Source organism: Rana temporaria, chromosome 5 (genome assembly GCF_905171775.1).
Source record: "Rana temporaria chromosome 5, aRanTem1.1, whole genome shotgun sequence".
Classification (NCBI taxonomy): domain Eukaryota; kingdom Metazoa; phylum Chordata; class Amphibia; order Anura; family Ranidae; genus Rana; species Rana temporaria.
The window spans coordinates 48,663,245-48,689,423 of NC_053493.1; the positions used below are offsets into that span (position 1 = coordinate 48,663,245).

The following is a 26,179-nucleotide window of genomic DNA, read 5'->3' on the forward strand; positions in this document are numbered from 1 at the left end:
ATGAAGTTGGAAAAAATGATGTTTTTTCTACATGCCGAAAAATGTTGTTTTTTTCATGCCGAAAAATGATCGTGTGTACGCGGCATTACAGCCAGAGGGGGATGTGTGCTTCATTGACAACCATTATAATGACTTATTTACAATTTGCATTCACACTGATCACCTTGCGCCTGCGATCTGAATTGTCTAGAGGTGACTGATAAATTCCGTATTCTGTACGGCGATGGAGAATTTATTAGTGCTGCAGAGAAGTCTTCCTAGAGAGAGGAGGCTACGTGAGGATGAATGCTTCGTATGTATGGACTGGAAATTTCCACTGCCTTCCAAGCACCATCTGTGGCTATTTCCAGAGAATTACATTCAGGAGGAAATGAACCCAGAAGCCCAGTGCTTGTAATTAACTGACTTCATGGATGAAGGGGTATCTACTCCACACATAGCACTGGGGTCTTACTGCAAGCCAACGATGAATAATGTTGTATATTGATTCCAATGGGTTTTATTGATTGCAGGCTTGCAAAATTAATTCTGTTGCTGTCTATATCAATCAAGGTAATGATGTGAATTTTACGTCTGATCGTTCGATAACACTAGACATTCATGCAGGAAGCCAATGCCTGCTGGGCTGTTTTTTATGACGTGGAAAACAGAAGTGATTGGGAAAGGTTGGTTTGGTTCCCCAAGAACACTCTTTCAGGGTTGTCAGGTGTAATGCCTGGTACATATTTTACGTTTTGCTTTTACGTTTGCTTTACTAACTATGCGACATTAGTACAGCAATCCTCCTGCTGTGTTCTTACAGGGATACCCCCTTGCCCCTTCCCGCCAGAACACACAGGTCAGTACTCGCCACCAGTGGCTGCAAACGCTGGTCCGATGCCGATTTTCCAGCATGCTTGTTCAACAGAAGCCAGTCATGAGACCTGTACACACACAGGTCGGTTGGTTGGTTTGTGCTGTACTGATTTTGGCCGATATTCGGCCCCTGTGTATGGGACTTTACTCTATAGAACAGCCCTTCTCAACCACATAGCTCCCAACTGTCCCTGATTTGGAGGGACTGTCCCTGATTTGGCGAAATGTCGCTCTGTCCCTCATTCCTCCCCCATTTTGGTTTGATCTATATAGTTGTATATAAAATGCACTTTTTATTTTTCAAAGGGTGTGTTTTCCAGCGCTAAACTTTTCATCCAAAATCTAAATTTCTGCATTTGTACATTTTAAAAGCCAATATAAAGGAATAGTAGTGGTAAAAAAAAGTCCTTGTGGATCTAAGTAACCATTTTTTGGTTAATTCTCCTTTAAGGGGGTGTGGCAGGGGGCGTGTCATATGCCTACATACGTTTGTTAGTAGGTGTCCCTCATTCCCATCTCAAATTGTTGGGAGTAGGAATGAGCTCTGGCGTGTTCGTACACTCCACGTGCAGAGCCCGCCAGGAAGTGGGCACGGCGCCAACCACAGGCAGGGAGACATTTCCGATCTCTGCAGCCGCGCATCGAGACAATGCCTCCCTGCCTGTGATTAGCGCTGCGCCGACTTCCTGGCGGGCTCTGCACGTGGAGTGTGTGAACATGACAGAGCTCATCCCTAGTTGGGAGGTATGTCAGCCAGGGTTCCTAGGGGTTCCTTGAGTTGTAACTGATTAAAAGAGAAGTTTTTTTTATCATACTTACCTAGGTTGATGCAGCATTGTTCCGTCACCTGCTCTTTACTCTGCCCCCCTCTCCACTCATTGGAGCGCTGGGCTGTGGAGGGGACGGAAGCTGCTTGCTCAGGCTCTCAGCGGCTCACTGAGGGACTGAGCTAGGTGCCAGTTCAGGCATTTGGGTGTATACCATGGTAACAGGGGCGGACTGACAACTCATGGGGCCCCCGGGCAATAGGAGATTATGGGGCCACCGGGCAATAGATTATGGGGCCACACAGTATACACACATACAGTATGCATACACAGTATACACACATACAGTATACACACACACACACAATATACACACACAGTATACATACACTGAGAAGGTTCTGGAGAGGCGGGGCAGTTATAATCTTGGGGTTTCCAGACCAAAAGGGTGTCGGTAAGGGACATTTCTGGGACAGATGTAAAAAAAACATACTGTCCCTGGTTTTACTGAGGCTGGCAACCCTGATGGGGCCCCCTAGTGGCATGGGGCCCTCGGCCAGTGCCCGAGTTCCTGAATGGTCAGTCCGCCCCTGCATGGTAACAATGTTTTCCTAGTCTGAGCCAGCTCTGTGATGTCAGCCAACAGCGGGCTTCAGCCCGCTGTCTGCTGAAAATGTGTCACAGGAGTGCAGGACTTAATTCACTCCTGTGATGCACAGGAGAAGTACAGTCAAACAAGCTTTGGCTGTACTTCTGATGGTGTCTGCATAGTTCTGGAACCAATACCACTTGGCAGAGCCAACAGCATGACACCAATAATGTAGCAATGAATTAGATGTCTGTAACGGGTGGCATTCTGGTGATTAGAGATGAGCTCAGGCATGTTCTGATGCTTTTTTGAATTCATGTGGCCCAATCTACTTGAAAGCTGTTATCTGTGTAGCGCTACCCCCGAAAGAACCACTATAGATTAGAAAGGTTCTTTCCCCAGAGGCAACCAGGCACACAGCAACAACAGTTCATTCACTCTGGCTCATTGATCATGACTAGTGTAGATTAGATAGCCCAACCTTTACTCAAACCTTTAAAACCCCCATTCTTTAAACCTTCCCCACTTTCCCATTAACGAGATAGACACAGAAGTTGGAGTAAAACAGCCTATTTTATTTTTCAAACCAAAATTAAATATTTAAATAAAATTAAATAATTCCAAGTAATACCAAAACTTTATTCATTAACATTTTAACCAAAATAACTTTATTAACACCCGTCTAATTTGGTCTTTGACAGCAACCCCACTTAACCTTTCTTTCCACCATTACACTGCGGTACCATTACTATACCTGGCCCCCAGTCTACTCCAGCTCAGAGACACCCCCTTTTTACCCCGCAGTGCACCATAACCGTATTCCAGCGGACACCGTTCCACTGGAATAACCCCATAAGGGGGCCATCCCACCGATGAGCCCCCCACCACTTTCATTCCATCTGTTAACTGTCACCATCAAAGACCAAAGGACGAAAGGGAAACCCCCTTTTCCTTATGGACCCCTCTACACCCGCAGGGCCCTCTGAATCCCCTCCTGCAAACCTAGCGCCCACAAATCCATACCCACATCGGTTAGGTGAACACCATCTCCGAGCAGGTACAGTCCCACATTAACCTCCAACTCTGTGTGACGAACAATCAAACCCCCGTGCTGAGCCACAAACCTCCCTACTACCATGTTCACCTTGATCCTCCCCTTATTGAGCCTAGCCACCAACCTCGCCATGCGCCAGGTGGTCCGAGCGATAATGTCAGACTACACCAGCAACAACCCTGGAAAAGCCGCCCAGAACGTAAGAACATCCGCCTTAACGGCGGAGATCAGATCCCCTGTTGGCCGTATTCCCAGATCGTTGCCCCCCACGTTAAAAAACACATCCACCCCTTTACCCCTCTGATCCGTTTTGGACCGACGAAACCGAAAAACCACCCTGTCCTCAGACGACCGCACGTCCTCTACCCGTAAACCCCCCGCCACCTGTTTGGAAGGGCTAACCAACTCGCCCACCCGAAACACCCCGAAAAACGCCACCACAAAAAACATACGAAATAGACTCACCGCATAGCCGGATGAACAGACGTCCCCCAAGATGCCACAAATCTTCTGTAAGACCGAAAAAGACACCGTTCTCCACTTGTCCCTGTGAACGTGACTCTTCCTGTACCCCTTAACCGCCTGTTTTACCCAAAAACGTTTGGTAAGATCGGTGCGGCCCTCCAACTTAAACAAAAAGGCTAAGCCCGCTAACTTATTTTCCAGGGCCGACACCGACCCCCCTCCCTCCATATGCCTGGCCACAAAATACTCCACCAACCAACCCATCTCCGCCTCCCCCAGCTCGGCATCCGCCAGCTGTTTGAACACAGACCATTCCGCCTATACCTTTGTGTACGCCGCCCACGTCGGCCCACTCACCGACCTCCGGATCCAGCTTGCGGCGATTCCAGCGCAAGTCCCCACATCCACCCTGGGCAAGGGACCCCTTCTCTGTCCGCCTGTGGAGCCAGCTCCCTGAACCTGTCCCACTGAAATCGAGACAAGGCGTCAGCGAGTCTGTTGTCCACACCCGGAATGTGTACAGCGTACAGAAAGATGTTCCATTGTAAACAGCGCAACACGAGGTGGCGGAGCAACCGAACCACTGGCAACAGGGATCCGGAAATACGGTTGATAACTTGCACCAGGGATGGACTGGCTCAGTGGGCCGGCTTCAGTGACAGCGGACCGCCGCCCCACTCCGCTCCTCTGTCTCTCCCTTCCCGCAGAGCTCACCTCCTCTCCCTCCCTGCAGCGCTCACCAGGGGGGAACAGAGAATCAGGGGGAGGACCAGAGGAGCAGGGGGGGGGCGACAGAGGAGCATGGGGGAGGGGACAGACAGCTGACTCAACAGCTATGGCCTGGGAGTTTCTCACTTCTGCCTAAACTTGTCCCATAAGGGGGAGCACCAAACTGATTCTTTGCCCTGGGTGAAAAAATGTCTAGCTTCCCCACTGGTACTGCATATAAAAGTACCAGTACCAACCGTTCTACGCTAATAAAGTAGAATGGCTAGTGGCTAGTGAAGTGGGAGAGGGGGCTTGGGTGGCCAGGGGGGGGGTGCGGGAGTTGTCCGGCCGCCATAGGAGAGACATGTCAAGGTGGGCCAGTCTGGATGAAGTCCAGGGCCAAATTTTTGTCCCAGTCCAGCCCTGACTTGCCCGCCCGTTGTACATTTCCAAGAAGGTGTGCCACACCTGCAAATCCGATTTCAATTCCCCCATCAGGTGAATGAAACGAGTCGGGGACCTTGCCCCTGCCGTAGCCACCGACAGCCGCCGGCAGAACACCCTGCCCATGGGGATGATACGACATGCAAAGTTCAACTTACCTATAAGTGACTGAAACGCCCTCAGCTGAACCTTATTCCGCCCTAACATCCCCCTGATCACCAGCCGGATATCCTCCACCCTGTCCTCCGGCAACCTGCATTCCATTGCCCCCGAGTCGATCACGATCCGCAGAAAACTCAATACAGTGGCAGGGCCCTCCATCTTGTAGGCTGCCAGAGGCACGCCGAACCTGTCCGCAATGTGCTGCAACGTTGCCAACAAAACCGCACACACATTGGAGGACGAGGCCCCACACACAGAAAATCGTCCAAGTAATGGATGACCGAATCCAATCCCGACACATCCCTGACCACCCACTCCAAGAATGAACTAAATGTTTCAAACAATGCACAGGAAATGGAGCAACCCATGGGAAAACACTGATCAACGTAAAACTCCCCCTGCCACTGGCAACCCAACAGCCAAAAGCTGTCCGGGTGTACAGGTAACAGGCGAAACGCCGATTCAATATCCGACTTTGCCATTGTAGCGCCCCCTTACTTTCAGTATGGGCACTACGCTAAAGTAAGTGGGGAATGGGAGAGTTACTTTGCTCCCATTGACAATTTGCTAAAATTGGGACTTCTGTCACTCCAGAAACGTCCACTGGGTTAGTCTGTGCTCCAGGGATGCAATACCATCCCTGGCCAGCAGTTGGCACCAGAGGGGTTCTGGCAGAGCAACTTTCCCCAGCAGCCAATTAGAGGAGCTTCTCCCTCGCGGGGCATGCTGGGGGAGGGTATATCTGTGACAGGTGTCATGTGCTAGGCAAGTTTCCAGGTGCGGCATCCGCCTTCAGGGTGCGCGCATCCATGGACCCCGCCAGCGCGGCCCACCAGGCCAGAATTGCAGTCTACACAAACCCTCATCCGGAGGTAAAAAGGGACTCCAGTGACTTACTGGGTCCCCAGTTCTATTGAGAGGACCCCAGGCTGGGAGCCGTTCGATTGGGGGGTCGGCTTGAGGGGAACCCAGAGGCAGGTTGTCCAACAGGGCTTGAACGAACCAATCGGTGATCTGGTGACCGGAATGTTGACAGGTACGTTTTGCTGTCATCTGGTGACCTATGCTAAAACCTACTGGGAGGATTCACTCCATTTATCCATCTAGCTCACCTAAAGTAATTGGCCTGTGGCAGGGGCCCTAGAGCCAGGTCTGTGAGAGAGATCTGTTCCTCCTAGCAAATCCTAAGTGACACTTCGGCTGCCAGGCTTGTGAGAGGGGTCTGTCCCGGGGCACTTTACCCACTCCAACTAGAGTGGCGATGAATAATAATTTGGTACTCTATTGAGCAAAGACTGCTCAATTAATATCCGGGCCTGACACTGCAAGGTTCTCCCTTTTCTTCATCAACCTGCTCTTCCCATTTAATGTTGATATTGGCCGTGTTTGGCCTGGAATAAAGCATTGGAAAACCCCTTTATTCACTGTCTGGACCTTCACTCACTGCTTTGTTCTCCAACTGCACCCATACGCCACACTAAGGTAACTCAATATGCCGATCCCAATAACAAATCAGCATCTCCTTCGGGGGTAGCGCTACATCATGAAAGCCCCCTTTCCGTAGTGCCACACCCACCGCACCGCCGCGTCAAAAGACGTATAAGACACCGTGCACTCCTTGGGATCAATGGCATCATTCACCGACCCCCCTTTGGAAAAGAGAGGTAGTGAATGAGGCAAAACTTGTTCGGTTCCTTCTTGGGCACCACCCCCAGGGGAGATACCACTGGGTGAAAAGACAATCTCCTCTGGGCTCCAGACTATTTAAAGGGGATGTAAAGGTTCGTTTTTTTTTCACCTTTATGCATCCTAGGCATTAAAGTGGAGGTCCACCCTAAAAAAAATCAAAATGACATAAAAATGCTCCAAAAAAATAAAAAATAAAAATAAATTTGACTTACCAGAAATGGCGGTTGCTAGGCAGATCTTCCTAATCTGCCTCTTCCTAGTCCACGGCTGGTCTTCCTCCTCACGTTGTCTTCTGGGGAATGGGGCGCGCTGTCTTCTGGGCACTGTGTGTATCCCAGAGAACAGCTGGCCCTTTATAAAGCGTTGTGCGACTCGCGCATGCGCAGTAGTAAACAGGCAGTGAAGCCGCAAGGCTCCACTCCCTGTTTTCCTTAGTGAGGACTCGGGACCTGCCACGATCGAGGGATCGGCTTGGGGGGGCGGACATCGCAGGTGCCTAGGACAGGTAAGTGTCCTTATTAAAAGTCAGCAGCTACAGTGTTTGTAGCTGCTGACTTTAAAAAGAAAATCGTGGCTGGAACACTGCTTTTAAGATGAAAAAAACCCTGGCAATGACAGCCCCCCCAGCCCCCCGTTTTACTTACCTGAGCCCGTTCACCTGCTGCGCTCGCCCTCGACGTCCTCTTCTCCACTCAGTCTGGCCGTTGATTGGCTAGACTGGATGGATTGATAGCAGCGCAACCATTGGCTTGCGCTGCTGTCAATCACATCCAATGACGCAGTGCGCTATAGCCGCCGGCTGTATCACGGGAGTGCGCCCGCAAGAACTAACCCCCATGGGAGAGAGCTCCTATGAAGGGTTTTAGTTCTTTCGGGGAGGAGCCGAGACAGCCGCCAATGGATCCAACAAGACCAGGATCGGGGTCACTGTGTGCAAAACGAGCTGCACAGTGGAGGTAAATATAACATGTTTGTTATTTTTATTTTTTTAGAAGGGAACCTTTAGTGTCCCTTTAAAAAAAGCCTAGTTAGACCCTACTGAATATTCACACTGGACATTTGAATCTTCTCACCCTAATCTCTAGAAACTTCTTCTAGAGGCAGGGGCAAATAATCAAACTCTCAATCCGTGAAGCTCTGAGCAGACAAAACCAAACAATCGCCGCTCTTGTGGATACAGCAGAAGCCTGTAATTGCCTAACTAGGAGCCTAACTAGGAGGATGTTACACCTGTAATGGGCCAATCATCTAGAGCCGAGGCATTCCTTGCCATGCAAACCAACGTATAAATGCTCCTTGTATATGTGTGGCGGAGAAATTATCTTAGCAAATTATGAGATATACACAGTTTTATGTGCCTTTAAATGCCTTCCTGTCTGCACAGGAATAATCTTAGAAATTATACTTAAAGGGTAGTTGACGCTTGGAATAGACTTCCATCAGAGGTAGTGAGTAATTCCCTAAAGGCAGGGGGAAGTAACCAAACTCTCAATCTGTGAAGCTCTGAGCATACAAAACCAAACAATCACTGCTCCTGTGATTATAGCAGAAGCCTAACTAGGCGGGTGCTACACCTTTAATGGGCCAATCATCTGGAGCCGAGGCATTCCCCCTAATGCAAACTAACGTATACATGCCCCTTGTATATGTGTGGTGGAGAATGCCTTTGTCACACATATGTGGCCCATCACAGATGACATCTTCCTGGTGGGCTCAGCCTGAAGGTTCAGAAGAGCCTCAGAACATGCCCAAATGCATGCAGTTGCAGCATGGTGGTGTGGCATGGTGACACCATGACACAGGTGGTAACAATATTGCCTTTTCAGAGGGCTGTTGCATGTATGAACGAGAATTGCATTCTTCCTACTAACCAACAACCACTATTTTTCCCATTGCACCCGAAGAAACTGGTTTTATTAAGCATTCTTCAAGACCTGAAAAGACATTTCCTCTGGGGTAAAAAGGTAAAATGTCTGCTACAGACACCGGATTGTGGCCAACATACATTCACGTATATCTGTGTAGTGATTAAGGCTACTCCGCTGCCAATCTAGTAAACCTCAACCTACAGTTCACCTGGCAGGGCTGACTAGTCTCTCCAGAAGTGAGTTAGGATCTTTTTGACTAGGGATGAGCTTGGGCGTCGTCTGATCACATCTCTAATCTGAGTTGTGGGTACGTTCCATTCACATGATAAGAACAGCCTGTACAGCAAAGCTATATATATCTCAAATACGCCAGACTGTGCAGTCATGGTCACTCTTAGGCCTCGTACACATGATCGGTTCACCAGAGGACAACGCTCTGATGGACCGTTTTCATCGGTCAAAACCGATCGTGTGTGGGCCCCATAGGTTTTTTAACCATCGGTTAAAAAAAAGCCAACTTGCTTTAAATTTAACCGATGGATTCCTAACCGATAGGTCAAAAACCGATCGTTAGTAGGCACGACCATGGGTTAAAAATCCACGCATGCTCAGAATCAAGTCGACGCATGCTTGGAAGCATTGAACTTCATTTTTTCAGCACGTTGTTGTGTTTTAAGTCACTGCGTTCTGACACAATCAGTTATTTATCCGATGGTGTGTAGGCGCGACGGACCATCAGTCAGCCTCATCGGTTAACCGATGACAACGGTCCTTCAGACTGTTCTCATTGGATGGACTGATCGTGTGTATGAGGCTTTAGGGCAAATTTACATTTATCCGTTGTGGGAACACGTGCATTATTACGTGCGTTAGCACAATGCACAGCAACGCACATTCCATGTGTTGATGCATTGCGGTATCATTCATTTTAAATAGTAGCTCAATGCACTAAAGGCAGCCCTACAAGGATCGAAATCTGTCTGGTGCAGCAGGGAATGGCCAAATTTGAATCTTATGTATTGTCAAGCTTGTTTTGCTTAAAGGGGTTGTAAACCTTCCTGTTTTTTCACCTTAATGCATCCTATGCATTAAGGTGAAAAAACATCGGAAGAAACGTAGCCACCCTCTAAGAGGAAGTCAGATCACAGCAGCAAAACAAAGAAATCTGGAGGAGGCTAGGAGCAAGAGAAGGGTGATTATTGGGTATTTTTTGCACCTCTGAGGCCTCGTACACATGACGGGACATGTCCGATGAAAACGGTCCGCGGACCGTTTTCATCGGACATGTCCGCTGGCGGATTTTGGTCTGATGGCTGTACACACCATCAGACGAAAATTCCCGCAGACAGCGAACGCGGTGACGTGGCCGCGCCGTCGCCGCGACGATGATGCGGTGACGTGCGTGACCCTGGAAGGTCAATGCTTCCACGCATGCGTCGAATCACTTCGATGCATGCGAGGGCTTTCGGCCGAGCGGACATGTCCGGTGAGTCCTACAGACGACCGAACATGTCCGCGGAAACTGGTCCGCGGACCAGTTTCAGCAGACATGTTCGGTCGTGTGTACGAGGCCTAAAACACCCACAAACTGCTTTGTACAACAGTGACAACTGATAGGAGCGGAGGCCATGGGAAGCCATGGTGTTCCAACACACTGTACCATGTAAACAAGACCTGGCAGCCATACAATTAGCATTTTCAGGAGAAATGGCAGGCCGTATATATTTTTTGTTTGTGAATATTATAGATGGCTTGTTTCGGTTCTTCAGACGTGTCTGTACTTCTGAGAGATGCTATGTTGTGTCTGTATCTGGTTACATAAACATGAAGTTCCCTATTTCATAACCATCTATAATGTAAGTCATTAGCTGTTGGCTGTCGTTCTCTGATAATGTTATCTAACTCCTCCTGACAATGTTCAGACATGCAGCTAGGGAGTGCTGACCTGACCTGAAATGACTTCCTGCACTGCAGAATAGGAGGCATGGCAGCTGGGTGTAACCACTTTAAGACCAGGCGTTTTTTTTTCTAACATTTGTTGTTTACAAGTAAAAATCTGTATTTTTGCTAGAAATTACTTAGAACTTGTAAACATTATGGGCCAGATTCAGAGAGAACTTACGCCGACGTATATCTGTTGATACGCCGAGTAAGTTCTAGGATGCGCCGTTGTATCTATGTGCCTTATTCTTGAAACCAGATAAGCCTGAATTCTGGCTCCATCCGACCGACGTAAGTCTCCTACGCCGTCGTATCTTGGGTGCATATTTACGCTGGCCGCTAGGGGCGCTTCCATTGATTTACGGGTCAAATATGTAAATGACCTAGATACGCCGATTCACGAACGTACTTGCGCATGTCGCAGTAAGCTACGCCGTTTACGTAAGGCGTACGTCCGGCGTATAGTTATCCCTCATAAAGGGGGTAACTCATGTTAGGGTATGGACGTCGGAACAGCCGTCGAATTTGACGTAGTTTGCGTAAGTCGTACGTGAATGGGGCTGGGCGTAGGTTACGTTCATGTCATACGCGTTGAGCCGTCGTTTCTTAGGGAGTATATGTGATGTGATTCTGAGCATGCGCGTGCATGCGCCGTTCGTTCGGCCATTCATTTACATGGGGTCACGGTTAATTTTAATACAACACGCCCACTACCTTCCAAATTTGAATTAGGCGGGCTTACGCCGGCCCATTTACGCTACGCCGCCGTAACTTAAGGAGCAAGTGCTTTGTGAATACTGCTCTTGCCTCTCAGAGTTACGTCGGCGTAGCGCATATGAGATGCGCTACGCCCGCTCAACGATACGCCGAGCTACCTGAATCTGGCCCTATATATATATATATATATATATATATATAATTTTTTTTAACAGAGACCCTACAGAATAAAATGGTGGTCATTGCAATATTTTATGTCACGTAATTTGTTTGGAAAAAATACACTTAAAACAAAAAAATCAGTAAGCATTATACAGTGTTTTTGTATAATGTGAAAGATGATGATACACCGAGTAAATAGATACCTAACATGTCATGCTTTAAAATTTCGCACACTCGTGGAATGGCAACAAACTACAGTACTTAAAAATCTCCATAGGCGATGCTTTACATTTTTTTACATGTTACCTGTTTAGAGTTATAGAGGAGTTCTAGCGCTAGAATTATTTCTCTCGCTGTAAGGATCGCGGGGATACCTCACGTGTGATTTTAACACACTTTACATATGCGGGCGCGACTTATGTATACGTTCGCTACTGTGTGTGAAGGGACGGGGCGCTTTAAACGTTTTACCTTTTTTTTTCATATTTATTTGACTTTTTAATTTTACACTGTCCCTTTAATTTTTTATTTATTTTTTATCACTTTTTATCACTTTTATTCCTATTACAAGGAATGTAAACATCCCTTGTAATAGAAAAAAGCATGACACGTCCTCTTTTTTTAGAGATCAAAAAGATCTCAGTTCTCAGGCCCCGTACACACGAGGGGACATGTCCGATGAAAACGGTCCGCGGACCGTTTTCATCGGACATGTCCGCTCGGAGATTTCTGTCTGATGGTTGTACACACCATCAAACGGTATCCGCGCGGACGCGATACGCGGTGACGTGGCCGCGCCGTCGCCGCAAAGATGACGCGGCGACGTGCGCGGCCCTGGAAGGTCAATGCTTCCACGCATGCGTCAAATCACTTTGACCCATGCGAGGGCTTTTGGCCGAGCGGACATGTCCAGTGAGTCTGTACAGACGACCGAACATGTCCGACGGATAGGCTTCCAGCGGACATGTTTCTTAGCATGCTAAGAAACACTTGTCTGCTGGAAACCTGTCCGATCCACCAAAAAATTGTCCGGTCGGACGTACAGACGGACCAGTTTCAGCAGACATGTTCGGTTGTGTGTACGGGGCCTCACATTTACCTTTAAAAGCAAAAATAAATAAATAAAAAGTCATTTTGGCTTTTAACCACTTCAATACAGAGCATTTTCACCCCCTTCCTGCCCTGGCCAATTTTCAGTTTTCAGCGCTGTAACATTTTGAATGACAATTGCGCGGTCGTGCAACACTGTACCCAAATGAAATTTTTATAATTTTTTTCAATGATGATTGAAGTGGTTAAATCATGATTTAAATTGTGATTTAAATCAAATCCACCCTGGTATCAGGAGATTTGGAGTGAGGTCTGGTGATATCACTATTGTTCTGCTCCTTGTTCTCCTTGCTGGAGGCTCTGACACGAGGAAGCAAAGCCCAGCCTCTACCAAGATGGCCGCCCCCACACAGGGACACAGTGCAGAACAAAGCATGGTAAGTCAGTAATTGTAAAAAGATCAGCTAGAGGGAGACCACAGGCAATTTTGGTGAATGGTTCTTTCCCCTTTGGCTTGAGCTTCCAGAATTCAGTTCCTCATTACATTGGAGAAAAGACAACGTCTCCTAAAAATACTTTTAGCCTTGCTGGTAAAGCCCCAGCCAACACCAACCCAAAGCATACATACCTTTTCCTTTTGTCTTCCGGCCAGTCATATGCCATCAGCAGTCCTTTCTGTTCTTCCTCAGTGGTGTCAGTGGCCAGTCCTTCCTCCTAGACCATTGGTTCTCAACCTGGGGGTCTGGACCCCCTCGGGGGTCGAATGGAGATTTGCCAGGGGTCACCGAATCCTGGTCTGTTCCTGGACCCTGCACCACTCTCCCAGCCTTTTTCGCGGCCGCCCAACAGGGCTGTTCCTGGAGCCCGCGACCGCCCACTCAGCCTCTTCGCATATGCCCATTCAGTTCATGGCATGGCTGGGGGCAAAGACTAAAGGTCAGCTGACCGATGAGGGATGTGAAGTGGGAGGGGCTGAAGGAGACCCCATCTCCTGATTTCGGCATAGGTGTCACTACTAAAAGACACCATAAAGTGTGAGACACAGTGAAGCCGGAGACACAGCGAGTAAGACTACCTGTGATTAGAGTTGCCATTAAAAGTCCCCCCACTACAGAGATCAGATCACCTTCATCAAGAGCACCTAAGTTGGTTGATCAGAACTCCCCACCAAGGAGTAAGAGAAGGAATAAAAATAGAGAATACATTGAAGGGAGAAGAAAAGAGGGGGAGGAACAAAGAAAAAAGGGAGAGAAAGAATAAGAGAAAGAACAAGAAAGGCAGCTAGAGATAAGCGGGGAAAAAACAAGAACTTGGGATGGGGAAAGATAAAAGAGGAAAAAAAGGAGAAGAAAGAGAGAGTGATACATCTTAAAATGTACCATAAGGGGTTTAATACTGTACGTGTGGAAGGGACTCAGGGAGCGCTAAATGTCTGGGTTTGGGGCACCAATTACTTGGCTTGCCTCGGGTGCTGACAACGCACACGAAAATTATTTTTATGGTTAAGGGTCCCCACAACTTGGGAAATTTTATCAAGGGGTCACGGCACTAGGAGGGTTGAGAACCTCTGTCCTAGACTGAGAGGTACTCAAGTAATAATTTGTGAGCGCTGCTTAGATCAGGAGTACTGTAAGCCCAGGCTGTGATGAAACACCCCCAGGGGGCGGGTACATGACAGCCTGGGCTCCCAGGAATTGTGTTATATGATGCTGGCTGTCATCCAACAAGGAACAGACTGGCAATGCCGTAAGAAGGAGGAAGAAGTAGTACTTAGCCACATTTTTTTTAACAAGAGAATGGGGCCTACAATGACCAATAACATTTATTGCAGAAGGTCTATTTAAGACTATGCAGTGCCTTTAATACTTTCTGAGTCACTGGTATAGAAAAACAATGTCATATCAGGAGGTTTTACTTTATTTCCCTAGAAATCAGGTACTAGCACTAGACTTTTTGAAGAGGGGGCAGCATTGATTGCCACTAGTGATGAGCTTGAGTTCAGTCCGAACCCACTCATTAGCTGTCATTGAAGAGCCAATGAGCTGTGAGTAGGAGAATTCCCACTATACAGAGGGGCAGGGATGGTCGTGACATTATTAGACTAATGTTGCCACTTGGAGCGGGGAATCTCCCACCCGCAGCTCATTGGCTCTGCAATGACCGCTAATTTCAAGGTTCACACCAAACCCAAGGTTATCACTAGTAGCCACCACCATGGGCGTCCGCTGAAATTGTTTCGGGGGGGGGGGGCGCTTCCGCAGTGGCAATACACAGTCCCATTTAACCCTTTCTTCAAACGCTAGCAGGGGTTAAAAGCACCCTGCTAGCGGCCAAATAGCACAGCTAAAACAATGGTAAAGCAGCGCTTTACCGATAACGCAGCCAGCTGGCAGTGTGAAATTGCTCTTGAGATAATTCAGCTTCACTCCATTCCCATATAAATATAGCCTAGAGAATGTACAGACCCCCCTTCAGCACAGACCACCCCTTCAGCACAGATCCCCCATTCTGCACAAACCCCTCCATTCAGCACATATGGACCCCCCTTCAGCACATCCCCCCCATTCAGCACAGACCCCTCTTCAGCACAGATGGACCCCCATTCAGCACAAACCCCCCCTTCAGCACAGACGGACCCCCCCTCCCCCATCCCATTCAGTACCTCAGATCAGCCATCAGCACGGCATGGGCACAGCAGGTTCCCTCCCCCTGTGTACACAAAAAAACACTGGAGGGGGAGGCGGCTTCACTCTGCTTGCTGTGTCTGTGTGACATCCGACCCGGGACCGCTCAGACAGCCCACAGCCACGAGACTCTTCAACACCTTCTCGATTTTCCAGGGGGGGTCAATTGCGCCCCTTTGCCCTATGGAGCGGACGCCCATGGCCACCACTGTTCTCTCAGTGCAGATATGTATTAAAAAGTGAAGACATATGTAGTGTATATGTTTGTTTTTGTCTGGATTCATACCGGCTGGTGGTTTGCACAGCTAATAAAAAGTTTATACTAATTTCTTTGGCACAGGATCCCTTACAAGGTACGACGAGGCCATTGTTTCTACTGACTGGCAAGAGAAACTGACTCCGGAGGAGTACTATGTGACCAGAGAGAAGGGGACCGAGCTGGTGAGTAGGCTAAAAAAAATGTATTAATAAAAATGTACTTATATTAGGCACAGCCAATCATAGTGACCACATGAGCTTGCTTACAATTGGACTTTTAAAGTGAAAGGTAAAAAAGGTAAAACCTTGGTTTGAGAGCGTCTTGCAAGACCAGCTAAATTTTTAAATACATTTTGACTTGATATACAAGCGATGTCTTGATATAAGAGTAACTTCATGTCACAACTGAGTATGAAATAGAAGTGTAGCAATATGGTTACATTTAATGAAGGTACAACATTTGGCAACTCACATGGTTGATGATTAAAAGAGGGACATCTAAGTATGCAGGGATCTGGGGTAAAGCTGCCCACATAAACCATCCTTCTCATCTCCATTGTCCCTTCCAGGCTGCGCTCCATGGGCGGTTCAAGCCTTGCTTTCAGATCGCTTTACTGCAGGGTAGTCTTCCCCGTCACAATTGCAGACTGACAGCGGTGAGAGCCGGCAGTGCGGAGGATGGTCTATGTGGACAGCTTTACCCCACATGCCTGCATACTTAGATGTGCCTGTTTTAATCATCAACCATGTGAGTTGCTAAATGTTGTACCTTCATTAAATGTAACCATATTTCTACACTTAGAGGCGCCCCTCTTCTCTTTTATACTCTGGAGCTCCTGCTGGATTTTGCTTCTAATCCTCTTGTGAAGGTTTTCTTTGTGGATGGACATTTTATGGTTACACAACCTGGTCACATTGCTATGGTATAATCTTTTTTATATGGACTATAAGCTGAAGGACTTATAAATAAATGGTTGGGGAACGAATCATTTGATTTTCCATTATTTCTTATGGGAAAATTTGCTTTGATATAAGAGTCCTGATTCAGTATCAGCCTCTTTGGTCCCCGTACAGCAAAGCCTAGACCAGGGCAGGGAGAAGCAGGGCAAGGAGCTGGTCAGTTGTGTTAGCAGTGAAAGAAGCTTGCTGATAGGTGGAGAGAACAAAGAAATAAGCTAATCGGGCTTCTCCTTTCACTGTCCAGTCACAGCCTGGGGGAGGAACAAGTCCTGTAAGTGTAACTGAACGGCATGCAAGAAAAATCAGGTCTACTGCCTTGCCTGGAGTTAGGCAGGGTTGCTCCTAAATGTACCTGCCAGGAGTAACTACCTTGGCTAATTGTTAGGGAACAATTTATTCTTCCCTAAGTCTGGCATTGCTGTACTTTTCTCTTCTGCCGCCAGGTGGCCGGGTACCTGGTGGCATTAGATGCAAGGTCAGATTATGGGTATATGGGGTGTCTAAGCCAATGGGCAGGGTTTTTCTTGAATTCCTTTGCCTGCTGGGAGAACCTATATATTTGGGTCGAGTCAGGTGCTTGGGGTTTTGTGCCACCTGGGCGGCTGTCTGTGTAGATGTGTGTTGTATTGCCCGGGCTGCTAGGCCGGAAATTGGGCCTATCCCAGGCACATCTGGCTGCTAGTCTGTCTGAGGGCCTATCCAGAAGCAAGAGAGCAGCACAGGTTTGGGACTGCGGCTTGCAGTCCAACCAGAAGTGCCGCCCGGAGAACCTGTTATAGTTGGAGGTAGAGTGGAAGCTGTAGCCACTAAGGGGCCAACCACCTTATTACCAGGTACAACAGTGAGTAGCTGAAGCCAGTACCGAAGTAGTATTCTCACCAACTAGAGACAGTAAAGAATTGGGAAACTTCAGCGGGTATCAAGACAGGGACCCGGCCAGTGGAGGTGATACCTGCAGAGCAGTCTTGTGTATCAAGTCAGGGACCGAGCAGGCCAGTGGGGTGAAGCTTGAGAAGTATCTGGAGTGCCAAGCTAGGGACCCAGCAGGGACGTGGGGGTGACGCTTGAGGAAGATACTACAGTGAAGATTGGAGGAGCTCAAGGGATTCAGTGGCAGAGAATCATCTAGTCTAGTAGGAGAGACTGGGAGCTCAGTGGGCTGAAGAACTACAAGAAGTGATTGTAGTGGAAGATAAGGAACTGTTAAAACTTGTGTTAGAAACTGTTAAAGACTGTTGCCATAGGAGACAGCATTCCTACACATGCAGATATGGTGTCTTGCTGGGTGCCTTTCCCTGCATGGATGTCCTCCTGTTGAAGTCTCGGAGTCTGACAATTAACATTACAACTACTTAAAGGGTCACTAAAGGAATTTTTTTTTCCGCTAAATAGCTTCCTTTACCTTACTGCAGTCCTGGTTTCATGTCCTCATTGTTCGTTTTTGTTTTGATGTTGCTGTAATTCCTCTCTGTTCTGGACACTTCCCGGTTGTCTGTTTCCTGATCACCACAGTACTGGGAGATTTCTCACTGTGGTGACTAATTAAGGAGGTGTGATTACTGTGTGTCAGCACCAATCCAGTTTATTTTTACAAAGCATCACTGCCCTCTATTGGCTCTTTGTCTCTGTACATCAGAGAACCAGGAAACAACAGCAAACACGGAACTAAACTGCAGGTACATTATATGATTGGTTTTTATCTATTTTAATCATTTTTAAAAGGAATCAGTTAACTATTATGTCTCTATACCCTGTAAACAGTCATTTCAGCAAAAAAAAAAATTTCTTTAGTGACCCTTTAAGGGTGTCCTGGCCCTAACCCTCTTTCCCAAAGTTTTGTTAAGAGAAATAACATCTCTTTTGCATTCAAGAAGTGTCTGGCGCCCAATATACCTTGCACTGCACCCACTATGCCTTGCAACCCACCATATACAGAAGGATGTCAGCTATGTCTGGCCCTGGAGGCTCTTATTAGACCGAAGGAGGCCTACATGTCAAAAGAGCCAACTTGTCAAAATCTCCAATTACTCCAATTCTGGTTTCCCTCCAGCAATAGTAATTGCAGATTTCAACGGCTTGCCTCTTTTCACAGAACACCAGCAGCGTATACACTAGGGCAGCGTTTCTCAACTCCAGTCCTCAAGGCGCCCCAACAGGTCATGTTTTCAGAATTTCCCTCAGATGACACGGCAGTGGTAATTACTAAGGCAGTGAAACTGATCAAACCACTTGTGCAAAATAATGGAAATCCTGAAAACATGACCTGTTGGGGTGCCTTGAGGACTGGAGTTGAGAAACACTGCACTAGGGCAGTGGTCATCAACCCTGTCCTCAGGGCCCACTAACAGGCCAGGTTTGCAAGATAACTGAAATACATCACAGCTGATATAATTTGCTCCTCAGTGATTGCAGTATTCTTGACTGCATCTCCCCAAGGTAAGGCTGGGTTCACACTACTACACTACTTTCATCCTACTTTGCTCTGCTACATTGGTCCTACATTTATCCTACATTGGTCCTACATCCATCCTACTTTCATGAACAGGATACTACTTTGGTCCGACTTCAATGATATTCAATGGGCCTGAAGTAGGATCAATGTAGGACCAAAAGTAGTACAGGGAGCATTTTCAAAGTCGGACCGACTTGTGTAGGACGCTACAAGACGCTCTCATAGGGAAACATTGAACACAGAGCAAAGTAGGATGAAAGTAGTGTAGTAGTGTGAACCCAGCCTTATACATAAAACCTGACCTGTTAGTGGGCCCTGCAGGACAGGGTTGATGACCACTGCACTAGGGTACATGACAAGTTCACTCTTTTGATAGAACAAAGGCTAAGCAGTAAAAAAAAATATTGCCGCCCTGGAGGCCATGTTGTTGGTTACTAGCGGGCAGACTAACAACACTCATTATATTGTCTACTGTAGTGTGTACGCTGCCGGTGTTCAGTGAAAAGTGGTAAGTCGTCGGAATCTGCAATTACTACTGCTGGAGAGAAACCGGAAGTGACGTAATTGGATATTTTGACAAGTTGGCTCTTTTGACAGAACACCAGATAGAGCAGTGCTGTGTGGCAGAGCTGTGTAAATCTCAGAACTGAATGGACAGAAATCCAAAGTCTTTGCCAGGTAAAACGGCTCCCTTATATGTATTCCATGCATGTATTTAGCTGTTTGCCTCGAGCTCCGTTTGAAATATAAGTTTATTAGTTATTATTGTAGAGATTTAGAAGCGGACGCACTATGCTCAGTATGACAGCAGTGTATATTTGTGTTTAGCCTTTCAGCGGCATCCATCTGAACAGCACAGAAGATGGCGTGTATCACTGCGTGTGCTGCAAAGCTCCACTCTTCAGGTAAGACCCCATCATTTCCTGGAGTCCCCCGTTATTTGGAAAGTGATAACAAAATGAAGATAAATGACATCCCTGATATAACAAACATTGGACATTTTCACTTAGGGGTGTACTCACTTTTGTTGCCAGCGGTTTAGTCATTAATGGCCGTGTGTTGAGTTATTTTGAGGGGACAGCAAATTTACACTGGTATACAAGATGTCCACTCACTACTTTACATTGTAGTAAAGTGTCATTTCCTCAGTGTTGTCACATGAAAAGATAGAATAAAATATTTACAAAAATGTGAGGGGTTTACTTACTTTTGTTAGATACCGTGTGTGTATATATATAAAAAGATAAATGACATCCCTGATATAACAAACTCTTGATAATATCGGAAATTAAAGGTTCAAGGTTCATGCGGTAGCCCTTTGACACTCTGTACACAATGCATACACAGGGAGGTGACATCATTACCGTTTCTTTATAGACATAATTACCATATATACCAAGGCCCAGATTCTGAAAGGGCTTACGACGGCGCAACGCAATGTACACCGTCGTAAGTCCTAATCCTGGCCGTCGTATCTATGCGTCTGATTCTTAGAATCAGTTACGCATAGATAACCATTAGATCCGACAGGCGTAAGGCTCTTACGCTGTCGGATCTTAAATGCAATTTTTTTCCGCCGCTAAGTGTCGCCGACGTCGTTTTCACAATCAAGTATGCAAAATAGCAAAATACGCAAATTGCCGAACATACGCATTACCGACGCAGTGAAGTTACAACGTTTACGTAAGATTTGCGACGCGTAAAGTTGCCCCTGCTATATGAGGCGCAGCCAATGTTAAGAATGGCCGTCGTTCCCGCGTCGAAATTTAAAAATTTACGTCGTTTGCGCCATTTACGTTAACGTCGAAACCAATGACGTCCTTGCGACGTCATTTAGCGCAATGCACGTCGGTAAATTTTAGGGACGGCGCATGCGCAGTACGTTTGGCGCGGGAATGTGCCTAATTTAAATGATCCACGCCCCCTACCCGGATCATTTGAATTAGGCGGGCTTGCGCCGGAGGATTTACGTTACGCCGCCGCAACTTTACAGGCAAGTGCTTTTTGAATCAAGCACTTAACCGTAAAACTTGCGGCGGCGTAACGTAAATGAGATACGTTACGCCACCGCAAAGATGCGGCGATCTACAAGAATCTGGCCCCAAGTCTCTATCTGCAATCCACTTTTAACATGAGTCCCATCTTATTTATTGTTATGCTGTATTTTCATGACCACATTTCATATGCTGATCTGTGAGTGCGCCCTCTAGTGGTTCTGTGTTTAGGCACTTCCTCGACTCTCTTTTGCATAAAGAACTACATTGTATCAGAGCACCACAAACAGAAAACACTATTCAATTATTTTCTTTTTTGGTAGTTTTTTAAACATGTTTGTTATTTAAAAAAAAAAAATTAACTAACCTTTACAACCACTTTAAGTTTTCTTTTTAACATAAAAAAATTATATTAAAGGGCCATAGATACTCTTCAATGGTTTTCATTACTTCAGATGTCAAAGTAATAGCAATATTTCTGTTTTGCTCTCTAAATTTCAGTTCGGATAAGAAGTATAATTCTGGAACTGGCTGGCCATCCTTTTATGAAGCACACGGAACTGATGGGGAGGATGAAAGCAATTCCAATGTACTAAGACGTCCTGATAACTCTTTGGGGAGCATGGGAACCGAAGTCATTTGCAAAGAGGTGAAGTGCATTGGCAAGCGATTTTTAAAGTGTTTAGTCTATCACTAAGGGCTCATTGACTCTGGAGATCGCTTCCTCACAGTAGATAGGAGGAGAGTATTTTGGAATTTTTTTTTTCTTATTTTCTTTTATTTCGGATGACATGATAACAAACTATATACCAGTGGCGTCTGGTGGGTTCTTCTTTTGGGGGGATGGTAAACAAACCTACCCGGCACTTCTTTTGGGGGGACGGTAAACAAACCTACCCGGCACTTACCCGAGCCCACCCTTTTTTGAAGCCTATTAGAGCCTCTGGCTCTAATCAGGTGCTTCAATAAAACAACCACCCCGCATTGAAATCCATAGTCTGGTGCCCTGATTTGTAGATTAGGGGGCTCGGCGCATGGATAGGGATAGTGGCATCCGTTCGCCCTCCATGGTCGTGCCGCCACTGATATATAAAATGATATATCTTTCTTTTCCCCTTTTCCATTCCTTTCCCATTTTTATTGCTTTCCATTCCCTTCTCCCTTTTTCTTCCCCCTATCCTTTTCCCTTTCCTTTTCTTTCCCCCTTTCCCTTTTCTTTTCCATTTTCTTCTCCTTTTCTGTCCCCCTTTCTTTTTCCTTCTCCCTTCCCTTTTCCCTTTCTTTTCCCATTTTCCTTTCCCTTTTTACATTTTCTTTCCCTTTCCTTCTTTTTCTTCTCCCTTTTCCCTGTCCATTTTCCTTTCCCTTTTTCCCTTCTCCTTTTCCTTCTCCATTTAATTTTCCTTCTCCATTTCCTTTCCCTTTCCTTTTTTTCCACCCTTTCCCTCTCCTTTTCCTTCCCCCTTTCCCTTTTCTGCCCCCCCCCCCTTTATTTTCCCCTTTCCTTTTCCTTCTCCCTTCCCTTTTCCCTTTCTTTTCCCATTTTTCCTTTCCCTTTTTACATTTTATTTTCCTTTCCTTCTCTCTTGCTTTTTCTTCTCCCTTTTCCCTTTCCCTGTCCTTTTTCCTTTCCCTTTTTCCTTACCCTTCTCCTTTTCCTTCTCCATTTCATTTTCCTTCTCCATTTCCTTTCCCTTTCCTTTCCCTTTTTACATTTTCTTTTCCTTTCCTTCTCTTGCTTTTTCTTCTCCCTTTTCCCTTTTCCTTTCCCTTCTCATTTTCCTTCTCCATTTCATTTTCCTTCTCCATTTCCTTTCCTTTTCCTTCCCCCTTCCCCTTTCATTTCCTTCTCCTTTTCTGCCCCCCCCCCTTTATTTTCCCCTTTCTTTTTCCTTCCCCCTTCCCCTTTCCCTCTCTTTTCCCCTTCCCTTTTTACGTTTTCTTTCCCTTTTCTTCTCCCTATCCTTTTTTCTTTCCCTTCTCCTTCTCCTTTTCCTTCTCCATTTCATTTTCCTTTCCCTTTATTTCCCCCTTTCCTTTACATTTTCCTTACCCCTTTCCTTTTCCTTCTAAATCCCCCTTTTCCTTCTCCCTTCTCTTTTCCCTGTCTTTCCCCCCTTTTCTTTTCCTCTTTTTTTCTTTTCCCCTTTTTCTTTTCCCCTTTTTCCTTTCCCTTTTCCCTTTCCTTTCCCCTTTCTTTTCTTCTTTCCTTCCTTTCTTTACTTTTTTTTTCTTTATTGTATTCGGCCACGAACACACATGCCCTCGTTGTACAGCTATATAAACATACTGGGCCAGATTCAGGTAGAATTGCGTAAATCCGCGGCGGCGTAACGTATCACATTTACGTTACACCCCCGCAAGTTTTACGGGCAAGTGCTTGATTCACAAAACACTTGCCTGTAAACTTGCGGCCACGTAGCGTAAATCCGTCCGGCGCAAGCCCGCCTAATTCAAATGGGGCGTGTATCATTTAAATTAGGCGCGTTCCCGCGCCGAACGTACTGCGCATGCTCCGTTTTGAAATTTTCCGCCGTGCTTTGCGCGAAATGACGTCGTACTGATGTCATTTTTTGAACGCCGACGTGCGTTACATCCTTTCCTATTCATGGACAACTTACGCAAAAAAAACAAAATTAAAAATTCGACGCGGGAACGACGGCCATACTTTAACATGGCAAGTCTAAATATAAGCCATGAAATAGCAGCCATAACTATATGCCGGTAAAAACCGACTAGCGACGACGTAAGAGAATGCGACAAACGCGCGTACCTTCGTGGATCGCCGTAAACAGCTAATTAGCATACCCGACGCGGAAAATGACGCAAACTCCACCCAGCAGGCGCCAAAGTATTACACCTACGATCCGAAGGCGTACGAAGCCGTACGCCTGTCGGATCGAAGCCAGAAGCCGTCGTATCTTGGTTTGAGGATTCAAACTAAAGATACGACGCGGCAAATTTGAAAATACGCCGGAGTATCAGTAGATACGCCGGCGTATTTCATCTGTGAATCTGGCCCACTGTTTTATCTGCCAAAGAAATTGTAACTCTGTTCAGCCAGTGATTTGCACATAGCCAGGCAGGGGACCCCACTATTTCCTACTTCACCTTCGCAGCTTCCTCTGTTACCTGCCTCCTCATTGGACAGTAGAGTGAGGATGATGATTTATCGTCCAATAAGGAGGCATGGTGTGGCATGGGAAGTGCCAAAAGCTGAACCAGTAAATAAGGCTGTCACCCGCCTGTCTGTGCAGCTGCTAGAATTATTCTTGTTAGCTGTGTATGAAAAGAACATGTTTCTGTATTACATTATTTATTTATTTCTCCTTTTCTTTCCGCAGTGTGATGCCCACCTTGGTCACGTGTTCGATGATGGCCCCGCCCCCACGGGTCAGAGATTCTGTATTAACAGTGTTGCACTGTGTTTTAAGCCAAGCTAGATGAACGGAAGCTCAGCTGAGAGAATTATTTTTAGAAATGTATTTTGTGTGTCTGTAACATTTTTGTCTTCATTGCTGGTTTACTGGACTACCTGATCTTGAATTTTTGTACATATCCGTTTTATTGTTTTGTCCAATGTTTTTGGGTTTATTCACCAAACAGTGAAAATTGTAGAAAACTAAGTTAACAAATCAAAATGCACGTTACAGCAGTCAGATAAGTACAAAATGTATTCTGATTGGTTGCTCTCAGGTTTGAACTTACCACTTGGCTACTTACATTTTTGTTGAGTAGACCTAGCTGTGTTTCGTGTGTAAAATTATAATTTTTATCATAGGAAAACAAAAAAAATGGCTATAATTCTGGGGGGGGGGGGGGGGGGGTGGTAGATTTGTGCTTTATGCGAATGATAATATATAGTACATGTCTTTGTTAAGGGTCACCATACAGGTCACAATCTGACAAGGCTTGTTGAACCTATTACCAATGCATCAAAATGTATGTTACATGAGTTTTGATGTGTTGCCATTGACTTCTATGGACCTCCCAATGCATTAAAATGCAGGAAAAAGTAGACACATATTTTTTTCAAGATCCACTGCAGCACTGAGATGGGAACAGACACAATTTTTATAATGGGGAAGTTGGACACCTGTATGTTGCAAGCCATGCGTTAAAATGCATCCGTGTATGTGGGCCCTCAAACAAGCCCTGTCTGACCTATTTAGCTGCTGGCACTGTGGATAAATTAATTCTCAATGTTCATAGTGAAAGCACTAAAAACATATTCTGGTCGGTTTCTCAGCATCTTTAGCTTTTTCTGCCTGTTGCAGCCTTGAAGTGGATGTAAGGCTAGGTTCACACTGCTGCGAATTCAAAATCGCGGTAAAATCGATTTAAGAGACATCTGTGCAGGGTTCAATCTAAATCGCGGCCCGAAATCGCAAAAAGTAGTACAGGAACTACTTTTTGAAATCGTACCCAGTGTGAACCAGGGCTTAAACACCATTTTTTTTTATTGTTTTTATTGCTGTCACAGTGTGGAGTAAAGGATTTCCTATCATCTGTGCCCAGTCTTGCCACAAATAGTTATTCCAGCTCTGAGCAATCCTCTTTTCTTTTTTCAGTGAAAAACAGGAGAAAACTTTTGTCCGTTCCGCCCCCTTGCTTTGAATGACAGGTTATTTACATATCTCATGCACTAGCCTGGAGACAGGCATTATTTTTTAATTCCCACCCTCACTCCTTTTCTGAAGTCATGTGGTTACTTTTCTGGATTTTGACTGGATGTTACTGATCATAGCAGAACTTAGTGTAAGGAATACACAGGAAAAAATGCATGTTGACAAGGGGAGTGTAGAGGTGGGTGGGGAGCCTACTGACATCACGACTCCACCCACAGAGCTCCAGACAACAGATCCACCCACAGAATCTGCAGTTTATCAGTTCTTATAACAGACAGAGGGGAGACATTTGACAGGTGAGGATACATGCAGGAGGCATCTATATCCTTATAGATCAGCACCATGGGCCAGATTCACATAGGAGAGAGGCGGCGTAACGTATCGTAGATACGTTACACCGCCGCAATTTTTCATCGCAAGTGCCTGATTCTCCAAGCACTTGCGATGAAAACCTACGCCGGCGGCCTCCGGCGCAAGGCAGGCCAATTTAAATGGGCGTGTGCCATTTAAATTAGGCGCGCTCCCGCGCCGGACCTACTGCGCATGCTCCGTTTCCGAACTCCCGTCGTGCATTGCGCGCCGTGACGTCATTTTTTGGAACGGCGACGCGCGTAGCGTAATTCCATCCTAAGATCCGACAGTGTAAAACAATTACACCTGTCGGATCTTCTGGCTATCTATGCGTAACTGATTCTATGAATCAGTCGCATAGATAGAAACAGAGATACGACG

At 46.3% G+C, this 26,179-nt stretch overlaps 1 protein-coding gene across 1 annotated transcript in view; it reads left to right on the forward strand.

Moving 5' to 3' along the window:
* MSRB2 (methionine sulfoxide reductase B2) overlaps positions 1 to 24,634 on the forward strand; it is a 32,444-nt gene extending 7,810 nt beyond the window's left edge. The window contains exons 2-5 of the mRNA XM_040352512.1: positions 15,496 to 15,596; positions 19,654 to 19,730; positions 21,321 to 21,468; positions 24,164 to 24,634. Of these exons, the coding sequence (XP_040208446.1) occupies positions 15,496 to 15,596; positions 19,654 to 19,730; positions 21,321 to 21,468; positions 24,164 to 24,262 (425 nt within the window). The 3' untranslated portion in view covers positions 24,263 to 24,634. The remainder of the gene's footprint in view (positions 1 to 15,495; positions 15,597 to 19,653; positions 19,731 to 21,320; positions 21,469 to 24,163) is intronic.
* Positions 24,635 to 26,179: the final 1,545 nt, after the last annotated feature.